Source organism: Monodelphis domestica, chromosome 4 (genome assembly GCF_027887165.1).
Source record: "Monodelphis domestica isolate mMonDom1 chromosome 4, mMonDom1.pri, whole genome shotgun sequence".
NCBI lineage: Eukaryota > Metazoa > Chordata > Mammalia > Didelphimorphia > Didelphidae > Monodelphis > Monodelphis domestica.
Window position 1 is genome coordinate 422,727,068 of NC_077230.1, and position 24,741 is coordinate 422,751,808.

Consider the following 24,741-nt stretch of genomic DNA (forward strand, 5'->3'; position numbering starts at 1 on the left):
TGGGCTGCCAGGCCCTAGAGGTCTCCTAGCAGAGGCTGGATGACCAAGGAGGAATAGGGGGGATTCTTGAACAGGACTGTGTTGAACTCAGAAGCCTATAGATAGTGTGGGTAGTGTTGAACTAGGAGTCAGGAAGACCTGAGCTCCGCTCCAGCCATAGACTTCCTAGCTGAGCGACCCTGCACAAATCAGTCCCCCTTGTCTGCGTCAGTTTCCCCGGGTTTAAAATGAGGATAACAACAGCACTTTGGTCCCAAATTGCCGCGAGGATCGAGGGAGGTAATATTTGTAAAGGGCTTTTTTGCAAAATTTGAAGGGCTCTCTAAATGCTGGCTGTTATCATTATTCCAGCCTGACTCAGTCAAGGCATCGGTTCTTCCTGATTTCTCCTTCTCTAAGTGCTCATCACCCATCTATTGAACAGCTTAGTCCACGATCTTAGTGGGGATGGATGCCAAGCTCCATGGTTTAGCTTTTGTGCAGCGACTTTCCTAGTCATTAAAAAAGAAAAGAAATTATGGCGATCTCGAGCCTCTGCTTCCTCCCCTCCTCTCCACTGTACCTCCAAGACCACACCAGGAGGGAAGACACATGGCCTGCTAGAGAGAGCCTTGGATTTGGACAGAGAAGACCTCTGTTTGAAGCCCAGTCCAACGATTTGTAGTTTCAGTGGCCTTGGGCAACTCACTCTCCCATCTCTGGGAATCACTTATTCCTCCCTCAACTTGAGGAAATTGGCCTCATGCCTCTCGAAAGCCTTCCAGTTGTAGCTTTTTGGAACCCGGGGCCACTGCCAGCTTCTCAGCTATTTGTAGTGGCCAACCAGACAGGCAAAGTCAGGATAGGTAATTTTAATCTTTAGTTCTTGAGTCCTGGATTCATTGAATGTCATTAAGGCTTCTTTTTTTAAATCTCCTTGTTCATCACGAGATTCCATTAGCTGAGTCTCAGGAGGAAGGGGCCTCAAGTCCAGTTAGCCCAATCTACATTCAGGCAAGAATTCCCCCTCCAAAGTCTGGAGTCCCAGCCCAGGGCAATCTGGGTTGAAGGCCAGGAATCCCAGTCTGGGCTTGGAATGAGGATATAATCCATGGTTTGGGGAGAGGACATAGTTCTCAGGGGGAGCCTCCCTGGCATCGATTTTGCCCCAAACTAAGGGTGGAATTCCAGGACAGGGCAATCAAGGGTGTGTCTGATTGAATCAAGAATACCTATAGACCAAAAACTTGAACCTAAGCCTGGGGCTAGCATTTGATCAGCCCCTGACCTAATCAAGTTCAGACTGAAAATAGCACCAAGGAAAGACTGAAGTTTAAGAGGGTACCCCAGCTTCCCAGAAAACAGAGCCTACCTATAATCGAATAGGAAAATTGAGCAAACAACCAAAAAAGCACCTAACTCTAAACAATTTTTATGGAGACAAAGAGCAAGGTACAGACACAGAAGGGGACAGCAAAAGCAAAGGAAACACACCCAAAGTCCAAAAGAAAAATATAGATTGTACCCAGAGTCTGGAAGAGCTCAAAAAAGACTTCAAAAATCAATGAAGAGAGGTAGAGGAAAAGTGGGGAAGAGAAAGAGAAATGAAAGAGATGAAAGAAGAAAGGAAAGTGATGCAAGAAGAAATGGGCCAACTGAACAAGGAAAACCAAAAATTGACAGAATTCCCCCCAAGCACTCCTTTTTTTGTCCATGTTTATTTGATCTGTTCCAGTAGAAAATTATTCTCTTTGATATGAAATAGAGAACTAAAATGGACCTTGAGTCATGGTTTTCTCTCAAATGTCTGTTAGCATTACACCATTTCCCCAAGCTGATAAGTTCTTTTGCTTCCTTGTTCTCCTTGTCTCAAAGAGATGCTTTGTTTTTTAAACTTAATTTGTGATGGACCACATTTTAGACCACATTGCCTTTCAAGGCAATCTTGATGTAATGCAATTCTTCACAGATAAAATAAACCAAAGTTGACTTGCTCCAATCCCATGACAACTTTTTTCTTTCTTTCTTTCTTTCTTTCTTTCTTTCTTTCTTTCTTTCTTTCTTTCTTTCTTTCTTTCTTTCTTTCTTTCTTTCTTTCTTTCTTTCTTTCTTTCTTTCTTTCTTTCTTTCTTTCTTTCTTTCTTTCTTTCTTTCTTTCTTTCTTTCTTTCTTTCTTTCTTTCTTTCTTCCTTTCTTCCTTTCTTCCTTTCTTCCTTTCTTCCTTTCTTCCTTTCTTCCTTCTTCCTTCCTTCCTTCCTTCCTTCCTTCCTTCCTTCCTTCCTTCCTTCCTTCCTTCCTTCCTTCCTTCCTTCCTTCCTTCCTTCCTTCCTTCCTTCCTTCCTTCCTTCCTTCCTTCCTTCCTTCCTTCCTTCCTTCCTTCCTTCCTTCCTTCCTTCCTTTCTTTCTTTCTTTCTTTCTTTCTTTCTTTCTTTCTTTCTTTCTTTCTTTCTTTCTTTCTTTCTTTCTTTCTTTCTTTCTTTCTTTCTTTCTTTCTTTCTTTCTTTCTTTCTTTCTTTCTTTCTTTCTTTCTTTCTTTCTTTCTTTCTTTCTTTCTTTCTTTCTTTCTTTCTTTCTTTCTTTTTCTTTTTCTCCATTTAAAAAGTTCTAAGATCCTTTCTACAGTGATCAACCAGCAACCACTGCATAAAAGGGAAATCTAAGGGATGTAACTTGAGGAGGAGAACAGAAGTCTGGAGAAAGGGTTAACAAATTGAGAAAGACACACAGATCAATTGAATGATAAGGAACTATCATTCCTAGTTCCTTTATCATTTGCTAGTTCCTTTAATATCTTCCTTTGTAGGGCTTTCAGTGAAGGAAGATATGAATAACCAAGAATACATGGAATGAAGAATATTCATAGATAGGAATAGAAATCAGGTGAAGACAGAGTACCACTGGCAGAGGTGGAAAACTGACCACCTAATGCTGGAACAACAGTGAGAGGTTAGGTGAGAGAGGAACAAAGGAACAAAGAAAGAAGATCTTTAGAGATCACAGTGGGGCTCCAGAGAAGGAGTGATTCTTGTGGCAAGCAGCCAAGTGAGAGAGAGAGAGAGAGAGAGAGAGAGAGAGAGAGAGAGAGAGAGAAGGAGAGAGAGAGAGAGAGAGAGAGAGAGAGAGAGAGAGAGAGAGAGAGAGAGAGAGAGAGAGAAGGAGAGAGAGAGAGAGAGAGAGAGAGAGAGAGAGAGAGAGAGAGAGAGAGAGAAGGAGGGAGGGAGGGAGGGAGAGGGAGAGAAGGAGGGAGAGAGTGGGAGGGAAGGAGGGAGAGAGAGAGGGAGGGAAGGAGGGAGGGAGGGAGGGAGAGAGAGAGAGAGAGAGAGAGAAAGAGAGAGAGAGAGAAGGAGGGAGAGAAGGAGGGAGAGGGAGAGAAGGAGGGAGAGAGAGGGAGGGAAGGAGGGAGAGAGAGGGAGGGAAGGAGGGAGAAAGAGAGGGAGGGAAGGAGGGAGGGAGGGAGAGAGAGACAGAGACAGAGACAGAGAGAGACAGACAGAGAGAGGGAGAGAGAGAGGGAGAGAGAGACAGAGAGAGAGACAGAGAGAGAGACAGAGAGAGAGAGAGAGAGAGAGAGGGAGAGAGGAGTTGTTCCTGTCTTTTATTAAGATAATGAGTGGGAGTCACTTAATGCATATGTAACAGCATAAAGTGGGTTGCCATTGGTTTAAAGGTAAATGACGACATGTTCCAGGCGTGAATTACTCTAGCCTGGGAAAGACACCTGGATTCACGCCAGAATGTTAAGAATGCTGAGATCAAAGGTCGAGTGGCCAAGTGAGACCTTCTCTGCTCATGCGCAGGTCTGTGTTAACACAATTCCCATACATCAAACATATACCTTATACATACACATGCGTGGACTGCTACACTTTCCCATTCTGATATCCCATCCATCTGTTGTAGATTCAAGGGCAAGAAAAATAGAAAAATCTGAGAAGGGGGCCAGGACTTGGTCATCCACTTCAGTCTTGGAGAAGAGCAGACCCTTTCTGCCCTTGAAAGTGGAATGTGGTCACTCTGAGGTGCCTGAAGCAGAGATATTGCTGCAGACGTCCTTGCGCTCACTCTGCTAGGGTGCTGCCTGATGAATGTTCCTCTCTGGGTGTTTTGAAGGTTGCTTGCATCTGCTCAAAGGGATTAAGAAGGAAGGAGCTCAAGGACAGTCAGGTGACTCAGTAGATAAAAGTCCAGTCCTGGAGAAGGGAAGTCCTGGGTTCAAGTTTGGTGTCAGACACTTCCTATCTGTGTGACTCTGGGCAAGACACTTGACCCCCATTGCCTAGCCCTTACTGCTCTTCTGCCTTGGAACCACTACACAGCATTGACTTCAAGATGGAAGGTGAGGGTTTAGAACAAAGTAAGAAGGAGCTCCTTTAATTCTTTTCTTGACTCTTCACCTCCAGGCTCTGGAGGACAGAATTTGCAGAAAAGAGGAATGTGATGGGGGCTCCATGGTATCCCTTCAGCTTTTTCTTTGCTGCCACTTCCTCCCTGTGGTTTGCCCATGTGGGATCTTATCTTCCCTCCACAAAGACTTGCTAAGATGCCTCAGGATGGCACAGAGGGGACCATGCCTTCTTAGAGCTCTGGAGAATTTTACCATGCAGGAAGGCCCCAGCAATGGATCCCTTTCAAAAAACCAGCCTATTTAGAAAGGAGACACTTGTCATCAGTAGACCAGCTGTTGGAAGAAGGATTCTTGGGCCTTAGGTGGCCCGCGGAACCCTAGAGGAAAGGAGTGTCTGTCTGCAATCCTCTAGGGTGATTAAAGGATGAAGTGGAACCTCTTCCCACAGCCTAAGAATGAGGAAATCTGGATTCCAAGAGGAATTGTTCATCTGTTATGGGAGGGCAGGGAAAGAATCTGGTAACCATGGAAAATATTCTAAATTAATTAAATTATTATATATATATATATATATATATATATATAAAATTAATTAATTAAATGAAATTTTCCAAAAAATTTCAAAAAAGAAAAAAGAAAAAGAAAATCTGGGTCCCAGGTGTTGTACATCTCCTGACTTCTTGGAGCTCTGGCTTATCATCTATCCCTCACCTTTTTTATTTTTTTTTTGGTAGGGGAGGGGTAAGCCATCTTAATTAATTATCAATACCAATCTACCTTGAATTTGTCTCTATCCTTCAATTCATAATTGGCATACCACCACCTTCAGCCAGTCTTCTCAGAAACTACCTCCCCCATCCCTCCTTGGAATGCAGGGAATTTGTTTTTAAACCCTTACTTTCTGTCTTGGAGTCAATACTGTGTATTGGTTCTAAGGCAGAAGAACAACAAGGGCTGAACAATGGGGGTCAAGTGACTTGTCCAGGGTCACACAGCTGAAAAGTGTCTGAGTCTAGATTTGAACCCAGGACCTCTGGTCTCTAGGGCTGTCTTTCCATTCACCGAGCCACCCAGCTGCTCTCTTCTGCAGGGAATTCTTAATGTGATGAGTCAATGATGAATCTACGGTCACAAACTGGAAGGCTCGGCTGGACAGAGATGGCTTCAACAGAAATAGGCCTTTGGGAGAGAGTGGCACAGGAATGATGACAGGAACAGAGGAACAATTATGAGTATATTTTGTTTTCGCCTCACTAGCGTTTCTAAAGAAATCTCTTTCCCCAACCCCTACACAACAATCCAGCCTTTGTAATCAAGAATAACAAGAAAGAAAGAATAAGAAACCAAACTGCCCAACAAAACTAAAGAAGAAATCAAGGGAATGTGGTGCTCCAGGCAGCGTTCAGCACCCCTAAGAGCTGGAAAGCGCTTTCTCTCCTGTTTTCCCCAGGATAAGCTCGGCAACTGTCACTGTTTTGTTTTCTGCTGAATCAGACTATGTTCTGCATCAGTTCAGGTCAATTTTCTCTTGCTTCTTTGCCCTTTTCATAGGCATCATTTCCTTTGGGACAAGAAGATTTCATTCCATTCACATTCCACAATTAGTCCCTGGTATTTGTGGTCTGGGATGAATATTCTGGTGTATGTGGGAACTGCTTTCTGTGATGTGATGTGAATGGAGATGATTCCTGGTGGGGTTTTCAGGTCAGAAGGGCATGGGCATTTTTTTTAACCCTTACCTTCCGTCTTGGAAGCAATACTGTGTGTTGGCTTCAAGGCAGAAGATTGGCAAGAGCTAAGCAATGGGGGTTAAGTGACTTGTTCAGAGTCACACAGCTGGGAAGTATCTGAGGCCAGATTTGAACCCAGGACCTCCCATCTCTAGGCCTGACTCTCAATCCACTGAGATACCCAGCTGCCCCCTGCATGGGCATTTTAAAGAAAAGAAGAGGGGGTTATAAGAATTGGAATAATATTTCTACTCCAATATATATATTTTATAAAGTTTATTGGAAAGGGTAGCCAATCATTCCTCTAAGTAACCTGACCCTGTGGTCCCTAGCCTGCCAGTCTCTTCCTCCATCCCTCTCACCTGCCTGCTCTGTCCCCACTTCTTCCTTCTTCCTTCTCTTCTCAGTTTTCCCCTTCTCAAGCCCCAAAGCCTTGACTTTGATTGACGTACAGCACAGCCTCCGGGCCCCTGGAAGCCTGCCCTTTCTGATCTTTCCTGAAAGCTGTCTGTGAACCCCTCCTTAATGGCTTAGCCTGGATAGATTGTGAAAGCATCCCTAGGGACCTGCTAGAGGCAGCATGGTACAGAGGATCGGACACGAGCCTGGGAGTGCAGAAGACCTGGCTTCACATTTTATCCAAGACACTTTATGATCGTGTGCCTCGGGTTCCTCATCTGGAAACAGAAAGGAGTTAGATTCAAGGACTTCTTTTTTTATTATTTGTTTGTTTATTTACTTATCTAATTAATTAATTAATTTGGACTATTTTCCCATGGTTCCCTGACTCATGTTCTTTCCCTTCCCTCTTCCCACTCCCTCTCATAGCCGATGAGCAGTTCCATTGGGTTTCACTTGTGTCAAGATGCAAGGACTTCTAAGCCGGCTTTGAGCTCTGAATTCTAGGATTGGATGAATCTGCCTTTTCTCTGGGCTTGAGGTTTCTTCCTGGGTATGATCTTTTCATAAATGTCTTCTTGGGTGACTTCCAGAGTCTGAGGGTGGAGAGAGGAGCTGTTAGCGACATCCAAGGCTTCTCCCTTCTTAGTCCTCTTTCTGACCTTCTTGACTTCAAAATCTTGCCTCTACTGCTGTGGCCTCCAGAAACTTTCCTCAGTGTCTGCTGCCTCCTTGCCCAGATTGCTCTCCTATGCATGGGGTTTGCTCCTAGAGCCTCCATTTTGAGACAGGGCCCAGCCCAACTTGCCTTCATTTCCTCCCTGGCCCCATTTCTGCCCTGCAGGACTCCCAAACCATGCTCCCTTGCTAGGTCCCTTCATGGCTCCCATTCCCCCAAACCTTTTGTCCTCCTCTTACTTTCAGCTGCCTGTAAGTTCCTTGGGGCCAGGCTCAGTCCTCGGTTTTGAAATTTTCCTTATTTTTTATCCCCACTGCTTGGCATGGGACCTGGCACAGAGCCAGTACTAAATCCTGCCTTGTTTTCTCCTCTCTAAGGGAGAAGGTAGGAACCGAGAGAGCCTCTTTCCCTCCATTTCTTTTCTTCCCTCCATGCTGGCCCTGTTCCTGGGCCCCACACTTAACCAGCATCTCCTCCTCTCTTGTAGTTCCCAGGGAGCCCCGGCCCCTGAGCATGTACCTGGTAGATGTTTTCGGATGGGGCAGCAGAGGAGAGAGAGGAAGAGCCATGGCCCTGTGGAGGAGGAAAGAACAGAGTGGTCAGAGACAAATATGACATCTGAGATGGAAAGGACCTTAGAACAGGGAATGTCCTAGCTCAGAGAGGCTTTAAAATGAGAACAGAGAATGTCAAAGCTGGGAGGACCCCAGGGTTAGAGAATAGCAGAGCTGGGAGAGGCCTTAGAACAAAATGCCAGAACTGGGAGGGCTCTTAGGGACAGGGATTTTCAGCTTGGAGGGGCCTTATCCATCCATCCATCCATCCATCCATCCATCCATCCATCCATCCATCCATTCATCCACAGGCAATTATTAATCACCTTCTCTGTGCCAATTGCTGTGTTAGGCACTCCGGGGAGTTTGGAGGGACCTTCATCCATCCATCCATCCATCCATCCATCCATCCATCCATCCATCCATCCATCCAGCAACAGGCAATTATTAATCACCTTCTCTGTGCCAATTGTTGTGCTAGGCATTCTGGGTACAATAGCAATAACTGCTCTCAAGAAAGTTACATTCTAGCTCTCAGGGAGTCAAGGAGAACAGTGTATCAAGAAAGACTTCCCATTGCTCTAAGAGCTGAACCTGGGAGTTAAGGAGCCTTCTAAGAGGCTGGGTTGAGACACAGAGTGCATTTCAGGATTAGGAACAGCCAACACAAAGGCTTGGAGGTAGGAAATGAGTATTTGAAGAAAAGTAATAAAGTCATTTTGGGGAACTGTCCATTGTATAAAAGGAAGAGATTAGTAATAAGGCAGGAAAGGGAGGGTGGGGTCTAGGGGACGGTTTTTTTTATCTGATCCTATCTTCCTCTTCTACTTGGTTTCTTAGAAGACTCTCTTTTAAGCCTGGTTGAAGAACCAACTTTTGCAGGAGCCCTTTCTGGACTATCTCCCCTTCCCAACTTCCCAGTTACTAGAGGTTTTAGGAGTCCTTGAAGCTGATGGAGAAGAGGGTTCTGTGGTCAGGCCTGGGTATTAGGAAAATCATTTTAGTTCCAGCCTCTGATTCCCCATCATTTTGATTTTCTCTTTTAGTCCTGTCCTTTCTTCTTTCACTATTTCCCTCTACCCCAGTGTTTTGCTTTTAATCAGTCCTCCTTTTCCTCACCATTATTTTACTTTCCATTCCACCCCCTCCCTTCTTATTTGTCGTTTCTTCTCTAGGAACATCATTTTAGAAGCGGTATGCAAGACAGATGAGAAGGAAAAGAGACAAGGCAGGGAGACCAATAAGGAGGCTTTTGTAATACCCCAGGCTAGAGAGGATGAGAACCCAAGTGAGCATCATGACTAGATGGGTGGGGAGAAGATATGTGAGAGAGATTTTGTGGGTGAAGAAAAGAGAAAACATGGCAACTGGCTCTGTAGGGGGTGAGAATGAGCTGACAATGAAACCGGGGATGGGAGCCTGAGGACTGGGAGGTTGGTGGGGTCCTTGACAGTAATAGGATGATAGAAAGAGGGGAGAGTTTTGGGGGAAAGATAATGAGATCCATCTTGGACATGTAGAGTTTGAGATGCTATTTTGAGATGTCCAAGGGTAGGGTCTATGATAGATCTCTGGATATTTATCTTTATAGAGATGATAATTAAGCTCAGAAATTAAAGGGACCTTGGGACAGACTATCAGAGGTGGAAAGGATCTTAGAGCTTTGAATGTCAGAATTGGGAAGGGCTTTGAATATAGATTGTAGCAACTAGAAGAAGTCTTAGAAATTACTTACCTCCAGGGAGGATTGGGAAGCTACTCCCCAACAAGGCATCTCATTCCACTCTCAGACATCTAGTAGGAGATTTTATTTTCTTCTTTAAATGAAATTCTCCACTCTACAATTACGTCCCTTTACTACTAGTTATGTGCCAATATGGCAACAGGAGCCAAACAGAGTACGAAGTCTATTACTACTTCAACTACTCCAAGATGGTTATCACATCACTTCTCCCAGACCAATTTTTTTCTTCTCCAGCTTGGTCACAACTAGTACTTTCCATTGATTTGTTAAAATGCCATGATCTTGGGCCCATCACCCTTCGGAAGTCCCTCCACGGGATGTATTCTAGTTGATCAGTATTCTCCAATGGTTGTTCCATTCAATCCCTTGAAGCCTGGAAGAGTCTCCAGGTCTTGGTGAAGTGCTCCCTTCCAACTTAATGACAGATAACCCCACATCTGAGAACACTCCTTCTTCCTACCTGTGCAAGCCGAAGTGGGACTTGAAGCCATTTGTTCATGAATGGAATGGAGTTCTCACCTAGAGGGAGGAAAACCCAAACACAAGATCTTGGTATATTCTTAGCCTGAATGCTATGAGAGAATGTGTAGATAGAAGAGGAGGTGGGGGAAAGCTAGGTAGCACAATGGATAGGGGACTAGAAATGGAGTCAAGAAGACCTGAGTTCAAATCCAGCCCCCCACACTTAATAGTTATATTGTGTTTTGTTGTTCATTCTTTTTCAGTTGTGTTGAACTCTTTATGACCCCTTTTGGGATTTTCTTCACAGCGATATTGCCATTTCCTTCTCCAGTTCATCTATAGATGAAGAAACTGAGGCAAACAAGCATTGTATCCATTGCATTATCTAGCTGTGTGACTCTGAGCACATCCCTCAAGCTCTCTCTGCTTCAGTTTCCTCAATTACAAAATTGGGACAATAATAGCACCTACCTCCCAGAACTCTTCTGCCTTAAAACTGTAACTTAGTATTGATCCTAGGGCAAAAAGTAAGGGTTCTTGTTAAAAGTACTTGTTTCCTTCTTTCTTTCCTTACCTTTTCTACAACTACCTATACCATATCTATAAGCTGAGATTCTAAGATTTCAAGGTGAGCCTCCAGGAAAGTTTCCAAGGTTTCTATGTCTTTGGTTCTAAGAATCTCTGGTTGATGAGTCAATAATTGGAGATCATGATGGGATCTTCCTGAGTACCTCCTCTCAGTTCTGAGTACTTTCCATAGAAATTTCTAGGAAAATGTAACCCCTGTGAGGGCAGGGATTGGGCCAATTTGATCACAAAGTGCTATTCCAATGGGTGCCTTATCATGGTATGGAGGGAACCCTGAGTTCTCCAAGGCAGTGACTATGAGAAGAGGTTTCCAATGTAGTTCCAGTAGCAATCTGTATCTGTTCTGTGATGATCTAAGGAAGCATTTCCAAAGAGACTATCAAGGAAATAATAACCATTTCTATACCTTTATTAGTTGCAGAAGATGAGGAGATAAAGAAATTCTACTATGAACTCAATAAAATCTACCAAATTAAACCAATAGCTACTTTCCAACTCAATGACTTCAATGCCAAGAGCAGGATGAAGAAGGAAAATATGGATCAGGAATAAGAAATGAAGAGAATATACCTACATTTTAAGATGAGAATTTGGATGTGCTAGACATGGCGAGCATAAAATACTATCATCGAATTCTTAATTGATTATATTCTAACAGAAAGGAAATGATTGGTTACCAATGTGTTCAGCCAGACCATTAGTATGTTAGGGATGAAAATAAAAAGCAAACTAAAATAAAAATGAGAAACCATGATGTATAATGGAGACAATTCTAACATGACCTTTTTAATGCAATTGTTGATGCTGAAATAAGGGAAATTGATAAAAGAACTAATATCAACACCAACACAAAATATCATCATTTCCTAAAGAAATTTAAGCAATGAAAACTAATTGCTACAATGGGAAGGCTAAAGGAACCTAGAGATCTTATCATCAAACAATTACCAAATAGTGAGATATGACAATAGTAATTGCCAATGAAGTCTTAACAAAAGAAGGAAGTGCCATTCTACAAGGGGGAAAAACATTAAAAAAAGATCTGTAACAACAGAGAGAAATAATTTTTATTTTTTGGCCAGGAGAATAAAAAAAATGGAAGGAAAAGAAGGAAAAGGATAATTGTGCATTTAGAAATCAGTTGGAGGTTGATTATCAGAGATGGGTAGTGATATTAACCAACAATAAATGAACTATTAGCTGGGGAGGTAGAGATACTCTGTACCAGCACTAGCGAACCTTTTTGGGATCATGTGCCTAAACTGCAACTTCAAGCTGCCTGTAAGTCCCCCTCACTCCCCCATGTAGTGGATGGAGGAAGTGCTCACATTTGGCTGCTGGGTAGAGGGGCAGGGCATGTGAAAAAATGTTCTCAGTTCTGTGGAGAGGGGGAATAGAGCAGTATCTTCCATGCCACCAGGGCATGGGTGCCACACCTTTACTAACACAGCTCTATGCTAGAGGCCCCATGTGGGCATGGGCATGGTAATACCCACAGAAGGGATAAAACCTATCTGTGGCACATAGGTAGCTAGACTCCCGGCCCATCATATTTGATCTTAGATGGCTGGTGACAGGAATAACTGCACAATGAAGATCAACAAGGAGGGAATGATCCCCAGAAACGTTGACTTCATTCCAAAGAGAGCATCTTACTGTTGAGAGAGAGGAAGAAGTTGGAGCAAAGTAATGAATCCCATGACTAGAGTCCAAGGACTCTAACCTAAGGAAAGAGAAAACAGTTGATGCTCTCTAAGGCAGATTCCTCTATGGTCATGATAGTATTTGGGGTAAACAAAATGGTAGTAGGAAGTGTGAAACCTGAGGAAAGGGCTGCTAATTCATATTGCTTAAATGGAGAGTGTAAGCACTAACCAGTGCAAACACTCATTTTACACATGAGGAAACTGAGGCCCAGAGATATTAAGCATTTCCCCAAAGATCACAAAGATACTAAAAGGGAGAGCTGAGTTTCCCTTTTTGTGAAAGGGGAATTCCAAAAGTTTCAGTGATGTGGGGATGAGAATATAGGTCCCCTTGGTGCCTCATGCAGTCGTAGAATTTTGGAGTAGAAAGGGACCTCAGAGATTGTCTAGTCTTACCACTTAAATTTTACATTTACTCTTATTGAGATCTAGAAAAGGGTAGGGACTTGGCCAAAGTCATTTGACCAATCAACAGCTAGGTGCCATTTACCTATTTTTTTTCCCCTGTGGTGCCACACTGTCTGTCAAGGACCATACTTACTTTCTTTCTGGGCCAGATGAATTTTCCCTCCTTGCTTTGAATCTCCCTGCCTACCACGAGAAGCCCTAAAACAGCAGGAAAGAAGAGCCATGAGTATTCATCCTCCTTGGGTTCCCCTGACTTGGGAGGAAGTGAAAAGGAGATCCCTGAATACTTGACATTTGGAGGGTTCAATAGCTATGGTAGGGAATGTTACCAGTCATCCCTTGAGTCCCTGACCAACAATCTACTGGTCATCTCTTCCTAGATTAAGGTTCTAGTTGCTCCTTAGCCTCCACAATTCACAACTGAGTTCATTATTTCCCCCATGAAGCTTGCCTCAGTGTACATCACCTCTTCCCCTTCAACTTCCTTGTTTCTATTGAAAATACTATCATCCCTCTAGACATCTAGCTTTGGAGCTGCTGGTGAGATCTCCTCCTTGAGGCACTATATCCAATCGGTTATCTTGTTCCATCAATGGTCCTAGTCATTCTCTCCTTTTCACTTGTGAGGTCCCTGCCCCAGTTCAGGCTCTGATGTCCATATCTAGACTTTTGTAAGATCTTCCCAACTCGTCTCCTTCCTGTGTCTCTTCTACGACGGCTTCCCACAGCTGATAGAAATTCCCACAAGGCTCAAGTCTGAGCCTGACACTTCCTTACTCAAGAACCTTCCAGGTAAGGATAAAATATAAGCTCCTGAGACTGGCACTTAAAACCCTTTCCTATTGGGCCTGACAGTGAGTGTGACCTCCATCTTTGCTCTAGACACTCAATGCTTCTCTTAATACAGCCCAAGATCACTGCAGATGTTTCAGCTGTCATGTTAAACTACTGATTCCTATTAATTTCCAGTCCACTAAATCCCCCAGATTTTTATAGATGATCTCCTGTCTAGTCATACCCAATTTTTTACTTGTGAGATTGACTTTTTGAACCCAACTGTAAGATTTTACATTCAATCTATTAAAATTCTTTCTTCCTTCTTTTCTTTTCTCCCTTCCTTCTTTTCTTATGTATTGCCCCTCTGTCCTTCTTTCCCCCTCCTTCCATTTCTTTTTTCTTCTCCCTTCTTCCCTCCCCCCTCCCTTCCTTCCTTCCTTCCTTCCTTCCTTGGGTGGAGCCAAGATGGTGACTTAGGAGCACCAAAAATGCAATCTCTCTCCAATAATACTTTCACACCAATATTTATAACACACTTCAAAGACAACAGAAACCAGAATCCAACAAGGAGAGGAGGACAAGGAACTCTTTTGCAGAAAACATCTTAAAAGGTGAGCACAGAGAGGCTATTTTCTCAGGATAAAGGACAGAAGAGTGGGCTGAATACCCTCCGCCACCCATCACTGGTGATCTGCTATCAGACCTCCAGGTTAGGAGAGCCTAGGCTAGGGACTAGCTGTGGCTGAATACCCTCTCCCTCTCCCCCCACATCAGGAGGTGACCTGTGGTCAGGGTAGAAAGAGCCTCTTTCTACCACACCACACAAGATCCAGGACTCTGATAACAGTTGGTGGAGAGGAACATGGTAGGGCTATTGGAAGGCACACCCTCTCTCCAGGCCCCCTCCCCTCCATTGCACTGAGCCTTGAAGTCAAAACTGGCTGTCTGTGTGAGCCTCAGCAGATGCTGTGGCAGTGAGAGAATACCTTTGATTGTGCAGACAGTGGCTTTCAGGGAGGAATTTGGTGGGGAGGACAGTCTGACTGGACAACCTCAGCCTGTTAGCCACAGTGAAGAATTTGCCCTATGGCAAGCTAACCCAGTAGGCTAGCAAAACGGGTTTAATCCAGTATATAGCAGCAGAGGATTGAGAAAAGAGAAGATTCAGCCTCAGGGCATAGCAGCTCAAACACTGGTGCAGAAAATGAGCAAAGGGACAAGCTTGTGCTCCATAGGGTGAAGAAACCCAAACAAATAAAAGTAAATAAAATGAGAAAAAAAGAGAAAATGGGGGGGGGAGTCCCAATTGAAAGCCTTCTAAGGGAGTGAAGATTAAATGGAAGAGAAGGCTGAGAGCCAGGATTAAGCAACCCCCCCCCAAAAAAACCCAAACCCCAACAAACAAACAAATAAACGAAAACTGAGAGCTGGATGCAGGCTCTGGAGGAGCTCAAAAAGAAATTTAAAAATCAAATAAGACAGGCTGAAGAAAAATGGCAAAATGAAAATAGTAGTCTCCCTCCTTCCCTTCCTTCATTCCTTGTTCCTTTGTTCCTCCCTTTGTTCCATCCTGTCCTTGCATTTACTTGCTCCACTTTTTCTGCTTCATGTCTCATCTCTGCCTTAGTGAACCTTGGTTCCTTTGCTTTGGGGAATGGGACGAAGCTGGGAAGATAGCTGGGTCTCTTCCCCATCTGCCCAATTCCATTGAGGAAATGAGATTATTTTAGAAATGACCAAGTAAGAGCAGAGGAGGAGAGAATAAAACATCCAGAGAGGAGGAGAATAAGACTGGGGAGCCACAGAGTCTGGGAAAGGAAGGGAAACCAGGACATAGAAGCAATTGCATGGAGCTAGGAGTACTGATATAGACCTCTTATTCTTGTTACTAGGGAGGGCAAGGCTGGTGGATTACTTGAGCTGGGTGGTTTGGAATGGCAGTGCCCCCAATCAATTTGTGGTGGTTTTTTTTCCAGCATTGTCCAGCCCTAATAGAGAAGGCTCCTAGAGAGTGAAGGCCATCAGGCTGCCTAAGGAAGAGTTGACTGGCCCACATTGAAAACAGAGTTGGTTGAAGTTCTCCACTCAATCATTAGTGAGATCAGTGCATGAATGATGGTAGCACTTCCAGACTTGGAGAGTTGGGGAGACCTAGTTTAAGAAAAACAAAGCAAAAAAAATGGAGAGAATGGGAAATAGTTCCAAGTTCTCTCCCCCAATTTGGGGAAAAAGTCTAGGGGAGAGGGGAAACCAAGGAAATCCCATCCTACCCTCCAGTCTTTCTGATGCACAGGACATAGATGAGAGACCCAATCAAAGCCACCTTAGCCACAACTCCAATCAAAATGCCAGCTGTGATCATTCTGGAACGTGGACCTGTTGTGGAGAGGTGCAAGGAAAATGAATATGCATTTAGTAAGTGCCTCCTATGTGCCAAGCACAGTGCTATGTTGTTTTTACAAATATTATCTAATCTTTACAACCACCTTGAGAGGTAGGTGCTATTATGATTCTCTTTTTACAGATGAAGAAACCAAGGCACACAACTTAAGTGTCTTGTCCAGGATTAAATAGCTATTAAGAATCTGAGGCTAGATTTGAACTCAGTTCTTTCCAACTCCAGATCCAGGGCTTTATCTACATTTCTACCTAGCTGCTTAAGAAGAGAAAAGGAGCCCGTAGTAGTAGTAGTAGTAGTAGTAGTAGTAGTAGTAGTAGTAGTAGTAGTAGTAGTAGTAGTAGTAGTAGTTGTTATTGTTGTTGTTTTTAGGGTTGGGGGGTGGGGAATGGGGGGAATATGAGTGGAAAGTTCCCATTATAAACAGACTTGGCCTATGCTTCTTATACACTGACTACACTGACTGTCTCTTGGTGGGGTTGTATTGTCAGTATCTGGAAAATATCTAGAGACATTTGGGTATTTGACAGCACATTAGATTCTAAATGCCTGAAAACAGAGCTCACCATTCTCTCCCAAACAGGGCTCCCCTTCCTATTCCTTATATATAAAAATTATATATATATATAAATTATATATGTAAAAATTATATATATATATATGTACACCCCCCCGAGCATGATTTAAGAATTTACTTTAAGATTTTCTATCTGCCCTCTCCCTCCACTTCCATATCCCAATCAATGGCAATAATGTTATCTCTCCTCTCATTGGTATTTGTGCTGAGGGGGTATTTCTGCTCCCTCTTCTCAGTTTCTACAACAAATACTGTCCATCAGGTCCTCATCTCTTCTCTCCTAGACTATGGCAACAACACCTCTCCATTCCCATCCCTGACCCTCTTACTTGAGAGATCTTAGCTTTCTCCTATGCATCCTTGCCATTGCCTCCTAAATAGTCTTCCTAACTCTCTATTGGGACCATGTAACTTTTCACCCCCAAATCCTTCAATGGCTCCCAGTGTCTAGAGAGTAAAGGACAAGCTCCAAACCCTGGCTTTCAAGGTCCTTCACAGTCTGGCTCCCACCTACCTGTTCAATCCTTTGATCTATTCTGTTATCCTTGATTATTGATATCTTCAGTTATTCTGCAACCTTATTATCATGCAACTTTCTGTCTCTATGTCCTCGCTTAATCCATTTCTCATGTTTTGAATAGGTTTTTCCTATCCTTCCTATAACCTTTTCTTCAAGGTTAACTCAACTGCCTGCCTCTTTTAAGAAGCCTTCCTTGACTCTCCAACCCTCCCCACTTAAATGAATTAAATCAAAAGAGCTCCTGGGGGAAGTAGTAATGGCTCACATATCTAGGGCCCTTGAACTTTCTGTAGCTGTTTTCCTAGAGTAGATTGGCAGCACCACAGTGTACAGAGCTCTGGAATTAGGAAGACTCTTCTTTCTGAGTTCAAATTGGGATTTAGCTACTTACTAGCTATGTGACCTTGGCCAAGTCACTTAACCTGTTTTTCCTTAGTTTCCTTATCTGTCTAATGAGTTGAAGAAAGAAATGGTAAAACTATTCCAGTATCTTTGCCAAGAAAACCCAAAATACGGTCATGAAGAGTCAGATGTGACTGAAAAATGATTGAACTGACGCTTTTCCTCCAACAACTTTGTAAAACAGGTAATGCTGGGTTTAGTTGGTAGGGCTACATTGCAAAGGAGGGAATTAAGCGTCAGAGAGGTAATATAAGCTGCTTATTAAGTGTCAGAACTGAGATTAGAGTCCACACCCTCTGATATCAAGTCTAGAACTTTCTCCACTGTATGCTAGAGCCCACTCTAGCACGAGGCTAGGGTTAGAACCTGGGAGAGCCTGGCTTGTCTTTTTCTTAGCAAAGGCTCTCAGCCGTTTGGCTGTTTCTAGTCTTCCCTCTGCTAATTACCAGCAATTTATCCTCCACAACTTGTCTGCAGGTATTTGTTGATTTATTGTCTCCCCCAGTAGACTGTGAGCTCCTTGAGGGAAGAGACTGTCTTTTGCCTCCTTTTGGATCCCCACTCCTTAGCCCAGGACCTGGCTTACTTGTTGTTCACAATTTTGTTGCTGTGGTTTGAGACTTTGTGACCCCATTTGGGGTTTTCTTAGCAAAGATCCTGGAGTGGTTTGCCATTTCTTACTCCAGCTCATTTTACAGATGAGGAAACTGACCCCAATAGGGTAAAGGGGTTTGCCCAGGGTCCTACAACCAGTAAGTATTTGGATTTGAACTCAGGATGATGAGTTCTTGACTCCAGGTCTGGCACTCTATTCACTGTACACAGTAGGCACTTAATGAGTGCTTATCCATCGATGGATTGATGGATGAGAATGCCTTTGAGAAGTAAAGCCACGATATGTTTCATTTCCCAGATTCAGTTCCTCCTTTGGGCCCCCTTGTTGCTCTCCAGGGACTGTGGGAGCCTGAGTTCTGTTTTTCTTTTCCACCTCCTGTAGCATTCCATGCTCTGCCCTGTGCTCACGAGGTGCCCGGGAAGGGCTTAGAAAGAGAGTCTAGGATGCCCATTGAGGTCCTCTCCCGGATGTGATGTGCTTTTGCCAGCAAATCATGGTGCCACCACAAAATGCAAGTGATATTTCTCAGATTCCAGATTGTGCTTGAAAAGCTCTCAAGTGGCCTCTGTGGTTCCTCTCAGTTCTAGGCTTCTTTGGCTCATGCCTCTGAGATAATCTAGTCCAAACCATGTCAGTAGCAATGCCATGTCTGTTTCCCGGAGAAATCATCAGCTAGCATCTTCTTGACTACTTCCAGGGATGGGGAGCTCATTCTCTATGGGGAGAGTCCATTTCCTGAAGGTTAGCTCTCCTTGCCAGGAAAGGATTCCTCGTTTGGAACTTAAGTCATCTTCTCTGGAACTTTCTCTATGGCACAGTCTAGTGAGCGACAGGACTGTCACGTCATCTAACTGAGGCACATACAGTCCCCTCCTGGCTGTTTCCTTGGAAGATGGCATCAGCCTGGTCCACAGATCTGGCTCTGCAGCCCTGTTCTCCCCCGCTGTGTCCCAACAAGCTTAGGTGTGTTCCCTCTGGCGGGGTCTGGGAGTGTGAGGATGAGTGCGGGAGGAAGCAGCCTGGATCTGAGCATCCCTGCCTCCGCAAGACAATCTCCATCCCTTGGCAGCCTTTGACACACTCGACGTAGGGGCGGCTTTTGGGGCTCAGTTCCCTCTCCTGGCTAGGGAGGATTGGAGAAGGGAAGACAACTACCACCACCATTAGGGGCTTACACCCAGCTGTGCCTCTTGCTGCCTGGGTCCCCACGGTGATTCCTTTATCCTCTTTGGGCCTCAGTTTACTCATCTGCAAAATGAGGACTTTGAGTGAGGTGACACAGCAGATAAAGCACCAGGCTTGCTAGAAAATTTGAGTTCAAATTCAAACTCAGGTCCTTACTAGTTGTGTGACCATGGGCAAGTCACTTCATCCATTTGCCTCAGTGTTCTCATCTGTAAAATGGGGATTATAATAGCACCTACCTCCTAAGGTTGTTGGGAGGCTCAGATGAGATCATAATTATGAAGTGCTTAGCATAGTGTCTGGAACACAGTAAGCAATATGTAGATGTTAGCTATGGGACAGCTGGGTGACTCAGTGGATTGAGAGCCAGGCATAGAGATGGGAGGTCCTGGGTTCAAATGTGGCCTTAGACACTTCCTAGCTGTGTGACCCTGGGCAAGTCACTTGACCCCCATTGCCTAGCCCTTACTACTCTTCTGCCTTGGTGCCAATACACAGTATTGACTCCAAGACAGAAGGTGAGGGTTTAAAACAAAAAAGGAAAGGACAATGGGAAAGCTAGGTGGCTCAGTGGATTGAGAGCCAGATGTAGAGATGGGAGGTCCTGGGTTCAAATCTGGACTCAGACACTTCCTATCTAGGTGATTCTGGGCAAGTTACTTCACCCCCTTATTGCTCTTCTATGCAGAATTGATTCCAAGATGGAAGGTGAGGGTTACAAAATCTTTTTTTTTTTTTTAACACTATAGAGCAATGGGGGTCAAGTGACTTGCCCAGAATCACCTAGATAGGAAGTGTCTGAGGCCAGATTTGAACCCAGGACCTCCCATCTCTACATCTGCCTCTCAATCCATTGAGCCACCCAGCTGCCCCCACAAAATCTTTTTTTAATGTTAGCTCTTATGATTTTGTTAACGACCCACCTAGCTCTAAAGGAATGATCCCTTTGAATCCTTTTGATCTACGAAGGACTCAAGCATCCCCAAGGAAGGACCTTGAAGCCTGGGCTCTGACTTGGGCTGGCTCCCCCCTCCCTAAGACAGAAGAGGCACATCGGTGCCAAAGTGCCCCTGCGTCCCCCTTCCCATCCCCACTTTGGGTGGCAAGTGGAAGAGGTAGTTACTGAGTCCCCCCGTTCACTGGCCCAGAATCCTCAGGCCTGGCTTCCCCACTCACCCTCCCCGAAACGGGTCCAGCAGAGAAGGAAAAGGCGTGGAGAGCCCCAACCGGGTCGAGAGCCTGGCTTCTCCCAGGTTGGAGGGGGGCAGACTGGGCAGGGAGCACTTACTGAACACCTGGAGGTGTGCCCTGGCCGTTGTTACTTCCGATTCTGAGTAGAAGACTTGGACGATGTAGTCGTCGTTGTCCCTGAAGGTGAGGTTGGGGATGAGCAGAGAGCCGTTGGCGAACACCTTCTCCCGGTTCGTGGCCGGGGTCTGTACTCCATCACGAACGACGTAGCTGGCGATCTCGTTGGAGGGGTCTGTTGACTTCCTGTACCAGGTGTACCTCCAAGGGGGCTTCAGGAAGCCCTGGATGGTCAAGGTGACATTGCTGCCCACCATCCCATAGGGCGGGCTTGGCACAGCTGTGATGGAAGATGCTAGAACAGATGTCGGCTGGCTCCAGCAGCTGAGCACGGAGGCTGAGGGGGAAAGAGGTAGCTCGTGAGCCACTTGGGTTCCTGAGAGCTCCATGGATCCGGGGGAGGCTGGCCCCACTGTGGGATCTTTGGATGGGACAACAGGTGGGAGTGTCTGTCTGTAACAAAAGCTACCCCCAAACTCACTCCAAATAAGAACCTCTACCTTGGCCACACGGGGACGTGGGGCAGAAGATGACCGACCACATTAGGCTGAACACTGAAGGGACAAAATGGCGGTACTGAAGCCAAAATGAGGTCTTAGATCTCAGGATTCAGGACTGGAGGGTCCTCTAGAGATACCAGGGAGTTCAGTGACCTCATTTTGCAGAAAAGGAAATGAAGGCCCAGAGACTTTAGCTAATCTGCCCAACGTCCCACAACAGAGACAACATTTGAACCCAGATCTCCTGGCTCCAAAGTAATTGACTTTTTTTTCTTCACTCTGTGGGTGCACATTAAGGCCCACAGTTTTACACCCCCACAGCCCTGGGAGGGAGGTTGGGCAAGTGTCAGTATATCTGTTTTGCCAGTGAAAAAATGGGGTCAGAGAAATTTAGTGACTTGTCCATGGCCATACAAGTAGTAAATAACAGAGCCAGGATTTGAATCCACATCTCCTCTGACTCCGTGCCCATCACTTTGCCACTGAAAAGATGCCACCAGGGCTCATCTCAGGGTATAGAGCCTTGAACTCAAGAAAGGCCTCCATGACTGTTTTTGGAGAGATCATTTCTGGGGCTTGGGCTGATTTTCTTGTCTGGACAGAATTCCCCAGGCTCTGTCTCTCTCTCTCTCTCTCCTCGCCACCCTCCTGCCAGTAGAACTGGTCTCTCACCTATGATCAGGAGCCCCTTACAGGGTCTGTCTCTCCTGTGTGCACCTTCTGAGAGGCAATCCATAGGTCTGGAACTCATCCTGGAACATATCCTTCCCAGGAATCTCTGCCTCCCTATCCCAAGCCCCAGCGCACACCCTGGAGAGGTGGAGACGTCTCTGCTTGGTTCTCTTCTTCTCTAGGGAACTGAGTTCTCTTTTCAGGGCTGAACCTCTGCTCTTTGCAGGACTTTACAGGGTAGAGATTAGGCCTGACTTTCTCCTCCCCTGCCAATGACTGGTTTCCTTCCTCCCTCGGGGAGCTCCTCCCCAGCTCAGATCTTTCCCACTGTCTAGGAAGAAAGGGTTTTGCACCCAAGGGGGCCAGGAGTTAATCAGTTTCCCACTTCTCAATTTTGGTTACACCTGTTGCCCCAGCCCTACTCCAGTCACTTCTCTTTCCCAGGAACAGGCTGCTCATTAAACCTCTCTTTTCTCCATCAAGCCCTGGGTTCTGACTTGGGCTGGCTTCCACCTCCCTAAAACAGAAGAGGCACATCAGTGCCAAAGTGACTCTGCCTTCCCCCCTCCCCCTCCCCATTTTGGATGGCAAGTGGAAGAGGCAGTTACTGAGTCCCTCCCTAGTCACTGGCCCAGAATCCTCAGGCTTGGCTTCTCCATGCACACACCTAGAAACTTGCAGAATATATATATATATATATATATATATATATATATATATTTAATTTAAATTAATTTATTTTGTCAATTCAAAATATTATTCCTCGGTTACAAGAATTATATTATTTCCCTCCCTCCCCTGTTCCCACCCTTCCTGCAGCCAACATGCAATTTCATTGGGTATTACATGTGTCCTTGATCAGAACCTATTTCCGTGCTGTTCATGTTTGCATTAGGATGTTCATTTAGAGTCTACATCCCCAGCCACATCCCTTCGACCCATGTAATCAAGCAGCTGTTTTTCTTCTGTGTTTCTACTCCCACAGTTTTTCCTCTGAATGTAGACAGTGTTCCTTCTCATAGATTCCTCCAAGTTGTTCAGGATCACTGCATTGCCACTAATGGAGAAGTCCATTACATTTGATTGTGCCATAATGTATCAGACTCTGTGTACAATGTTCAATTTCTTTTTCTTCTCTAATTGCTACTGCTAGTGTTTCTAGTACAATGTTAAATAATAGAGGTGGTAATGGGCATCCTTGTTTCACTCCTGATCTTATTGGGAAGGCTTCTAGTTTATCCCTATTGCAGATGATGTTGATGGTTTTAGATATATACTGTTTATTATTTTTAGGAAAGACCCTTCTATTTCTATGCTTTCTAGTGTTTTCAATAGGAATGGGTGTTTTATCAAAGGCTTTTTCTGCATCTATTGAGATAATCATGTGATTTTTGTCAGTTTGCTTGTTAATATGGTCAATTATGTGGATGGTTTTCCTAATATTGAACCATCCTTGCATTCCTGGTATGAATCCTACCTGATCATAGTGAATAACCCTCGTGATTACTTGCTGGAGTCTTTTTGCTAGTATCCTGTTTAAGATTTTTGCATCTGTATTCATTAGGGAGATTGGTCTATAGTTTTCTTTCTCTGTTTTTGACCTGCCTGGTTTTGGAATCAGTACCATGTTTGTGTTGTAAAAGGAATTTGGTAGAACTCCCTCTTGGCTTATTCTGTCAAATAGTTTATATAATATTGGAATTAGTTGATCTTTGAATGTTTGATAGAATTCATTTGTGAATCCATCTGGACCTGGGGATTTTTTCTTAGGGAGTTTTTTGATGGCTTGTTCAATTTCTTTTTCTGATATGGGGTTGTTTAGGTAATTTATTTCTTCCTCTGTTAGTCTAGGCAATTTATATTTTTGTAAGTATTCATCCATATCACCTAGATTGCCATATTTGTTGCCATATAATTGGGCATAATAGTTTTTAATGATTGCCTTAATTTCCACTTCATTAGAGGTGGGGTCTCCCTTTTCATCTTGGATACTGTCAGTTTGGTTTTCTTCTTTCCTTTTTTTAATTAGATTGACCAGTACTTTGTCTATTTCATTTGTTTTTTTTTCAAAATACCAGCTTCTAGCCTTATTTATTAAATCAATAGTTCTTTGACTTTAAATTTTATTAATTTCTCCTTTGACTTTTTAGGATCTCTAATTTAATCTTCATCTGAGGATTTAAAATTTGTTCACTTTCTAGTTTTTTAATTTGCATGCCCAATTCATTGACCTCTGCCCTCCCTAATTTGTTAATATATGAACTAAAGGATATAAATTTCCCCCTGAGTACTGTTTTGGTTGCACCCCATAGGTTTTGAAAGGATGTCTCATCACTGTCTGCCGCGGGCAGGGTCCACTCTCACTCATGACTCTAGGGTTCCCGACAGGTGGTGAGCGATCAGTTAACGAAAATAATAAATGGAAGATAGCTTAATCATAACAGCCATGGGATTGCTTTGCATCTTTGAGCTGCTCCGACATTCTCAGGCTTGGGATTTATTTTTATATCCATATTCTTGGTATGCAGATACACAAAATCAAAGAGAGATAATTGGAAAAGTGATACATTAACTTTTAACAAATCACTTGATTAACATTCTATATTTTTGTATTGTGATTACAGACAGAATACAAGATAAATGATTTCATCACAGGTGGCTTACTAGGGAGTTTGAGTTATTGATTTGTGTAATTGAGTCACTGAAGCACATTGAAGCTTAGTGTACCTGTACTGTACCTGTATCTATTATATGGGCCTCTATGATTGATTTGTGTGATGGCTTCATGAGAAAGTTTAGGACTTGGCCTGTATCTGCAGTTTTGCTGGGAATTAATGTACCTAAGTAAAAGTTAACCCATGATAGTCTTTTTGGGATTGGGTTTGAGGGTCTGATCTTTTGGTGATGTTTTGGGGAATAAGGGTACATGTGTTTTGTTCTTGTATTATTTCTTTTGAGACTAGGGGGAATAATAATCATGTTAATTAATAGGTAAGGCGCTGCAAAGTCCTTCAACACAGAGGTGTAAGCACTGCGATGAAGCTCAAAGTGAACAACACAGTGGTCCTCAGCTCGCTCCTGTACGGTTGTGAGACATGGACCCTGTACCGGAAGCACATGAAGCACTGGAGCAATTCCACCAACGCTCCCTCCGGTCAATCATGAGGATCCGATGGCAGGACCGAATCACCA

General features: G+C 44.1%; 1 protein-coding gene across 1 annotated transcript; it reads right to left on the reverse strand.

Moving 5' to 3' along the window:
- Nucleotides 1-6,762: 6,762 nt before the first annotated feature.
- Nucleotides 6,763-21,751, reverse strand: LOC103097588 (carcinoembryonic antigen-related cell adhesion molecule 4-like). The gene is made up of 7 exons (XM_007491555.3): nucleotides 21,550-21,751; nucleotides 20,358-20,714; nucleotides 15,642-15,747; nucleotides 12,728-12,792; nucleotides 9,891-9,949; nucleotides 7,652-7,705; nucleotides 6,763-7,049 (listed from the first exon to the last, which is right to left on the reverse strand). The coding sequence occupies exons 1-7, from the start codon at nucleotides 21,626-21,628 to the stop codon at nucleotides 6,957-6,959; spliced, it is 813 nt and encodes a 270-aa protein (XP_007491617.1). The 5' UTR covers nucleotides 21,629-21,751; the 3' UTR covers nucleotides 6,763-6,956.
- Nucleotides 21,752-24,741: the final 2,990 nt, after the last annotated feature.

Bases quoted from the DNA above. Each gene is read 5' to 3' on its own strand.
- LOC103097588 (XM_007491555.3), bottom strand. From the start codon at position 21,628: ATGAGTTCCAGACCTATGGATTGCCTCTCAGAAGGTGCACACAGGAGA. The intron at 15,748-20,357 runs GTAAGTGCTCCC...TCTCCACAACAG, and splicing joins GGCACACCTCCAGGTGTTCA to GTCCACGTTCCAGAATGATC. The intron at 12,793-15,641 runs GTAGGATGGGAT...CTGCTGTTTTAG, and splicing joins TGCATCAGAAAGACTGGAGG to GGCTTCTCGTGGTAGGCAGG.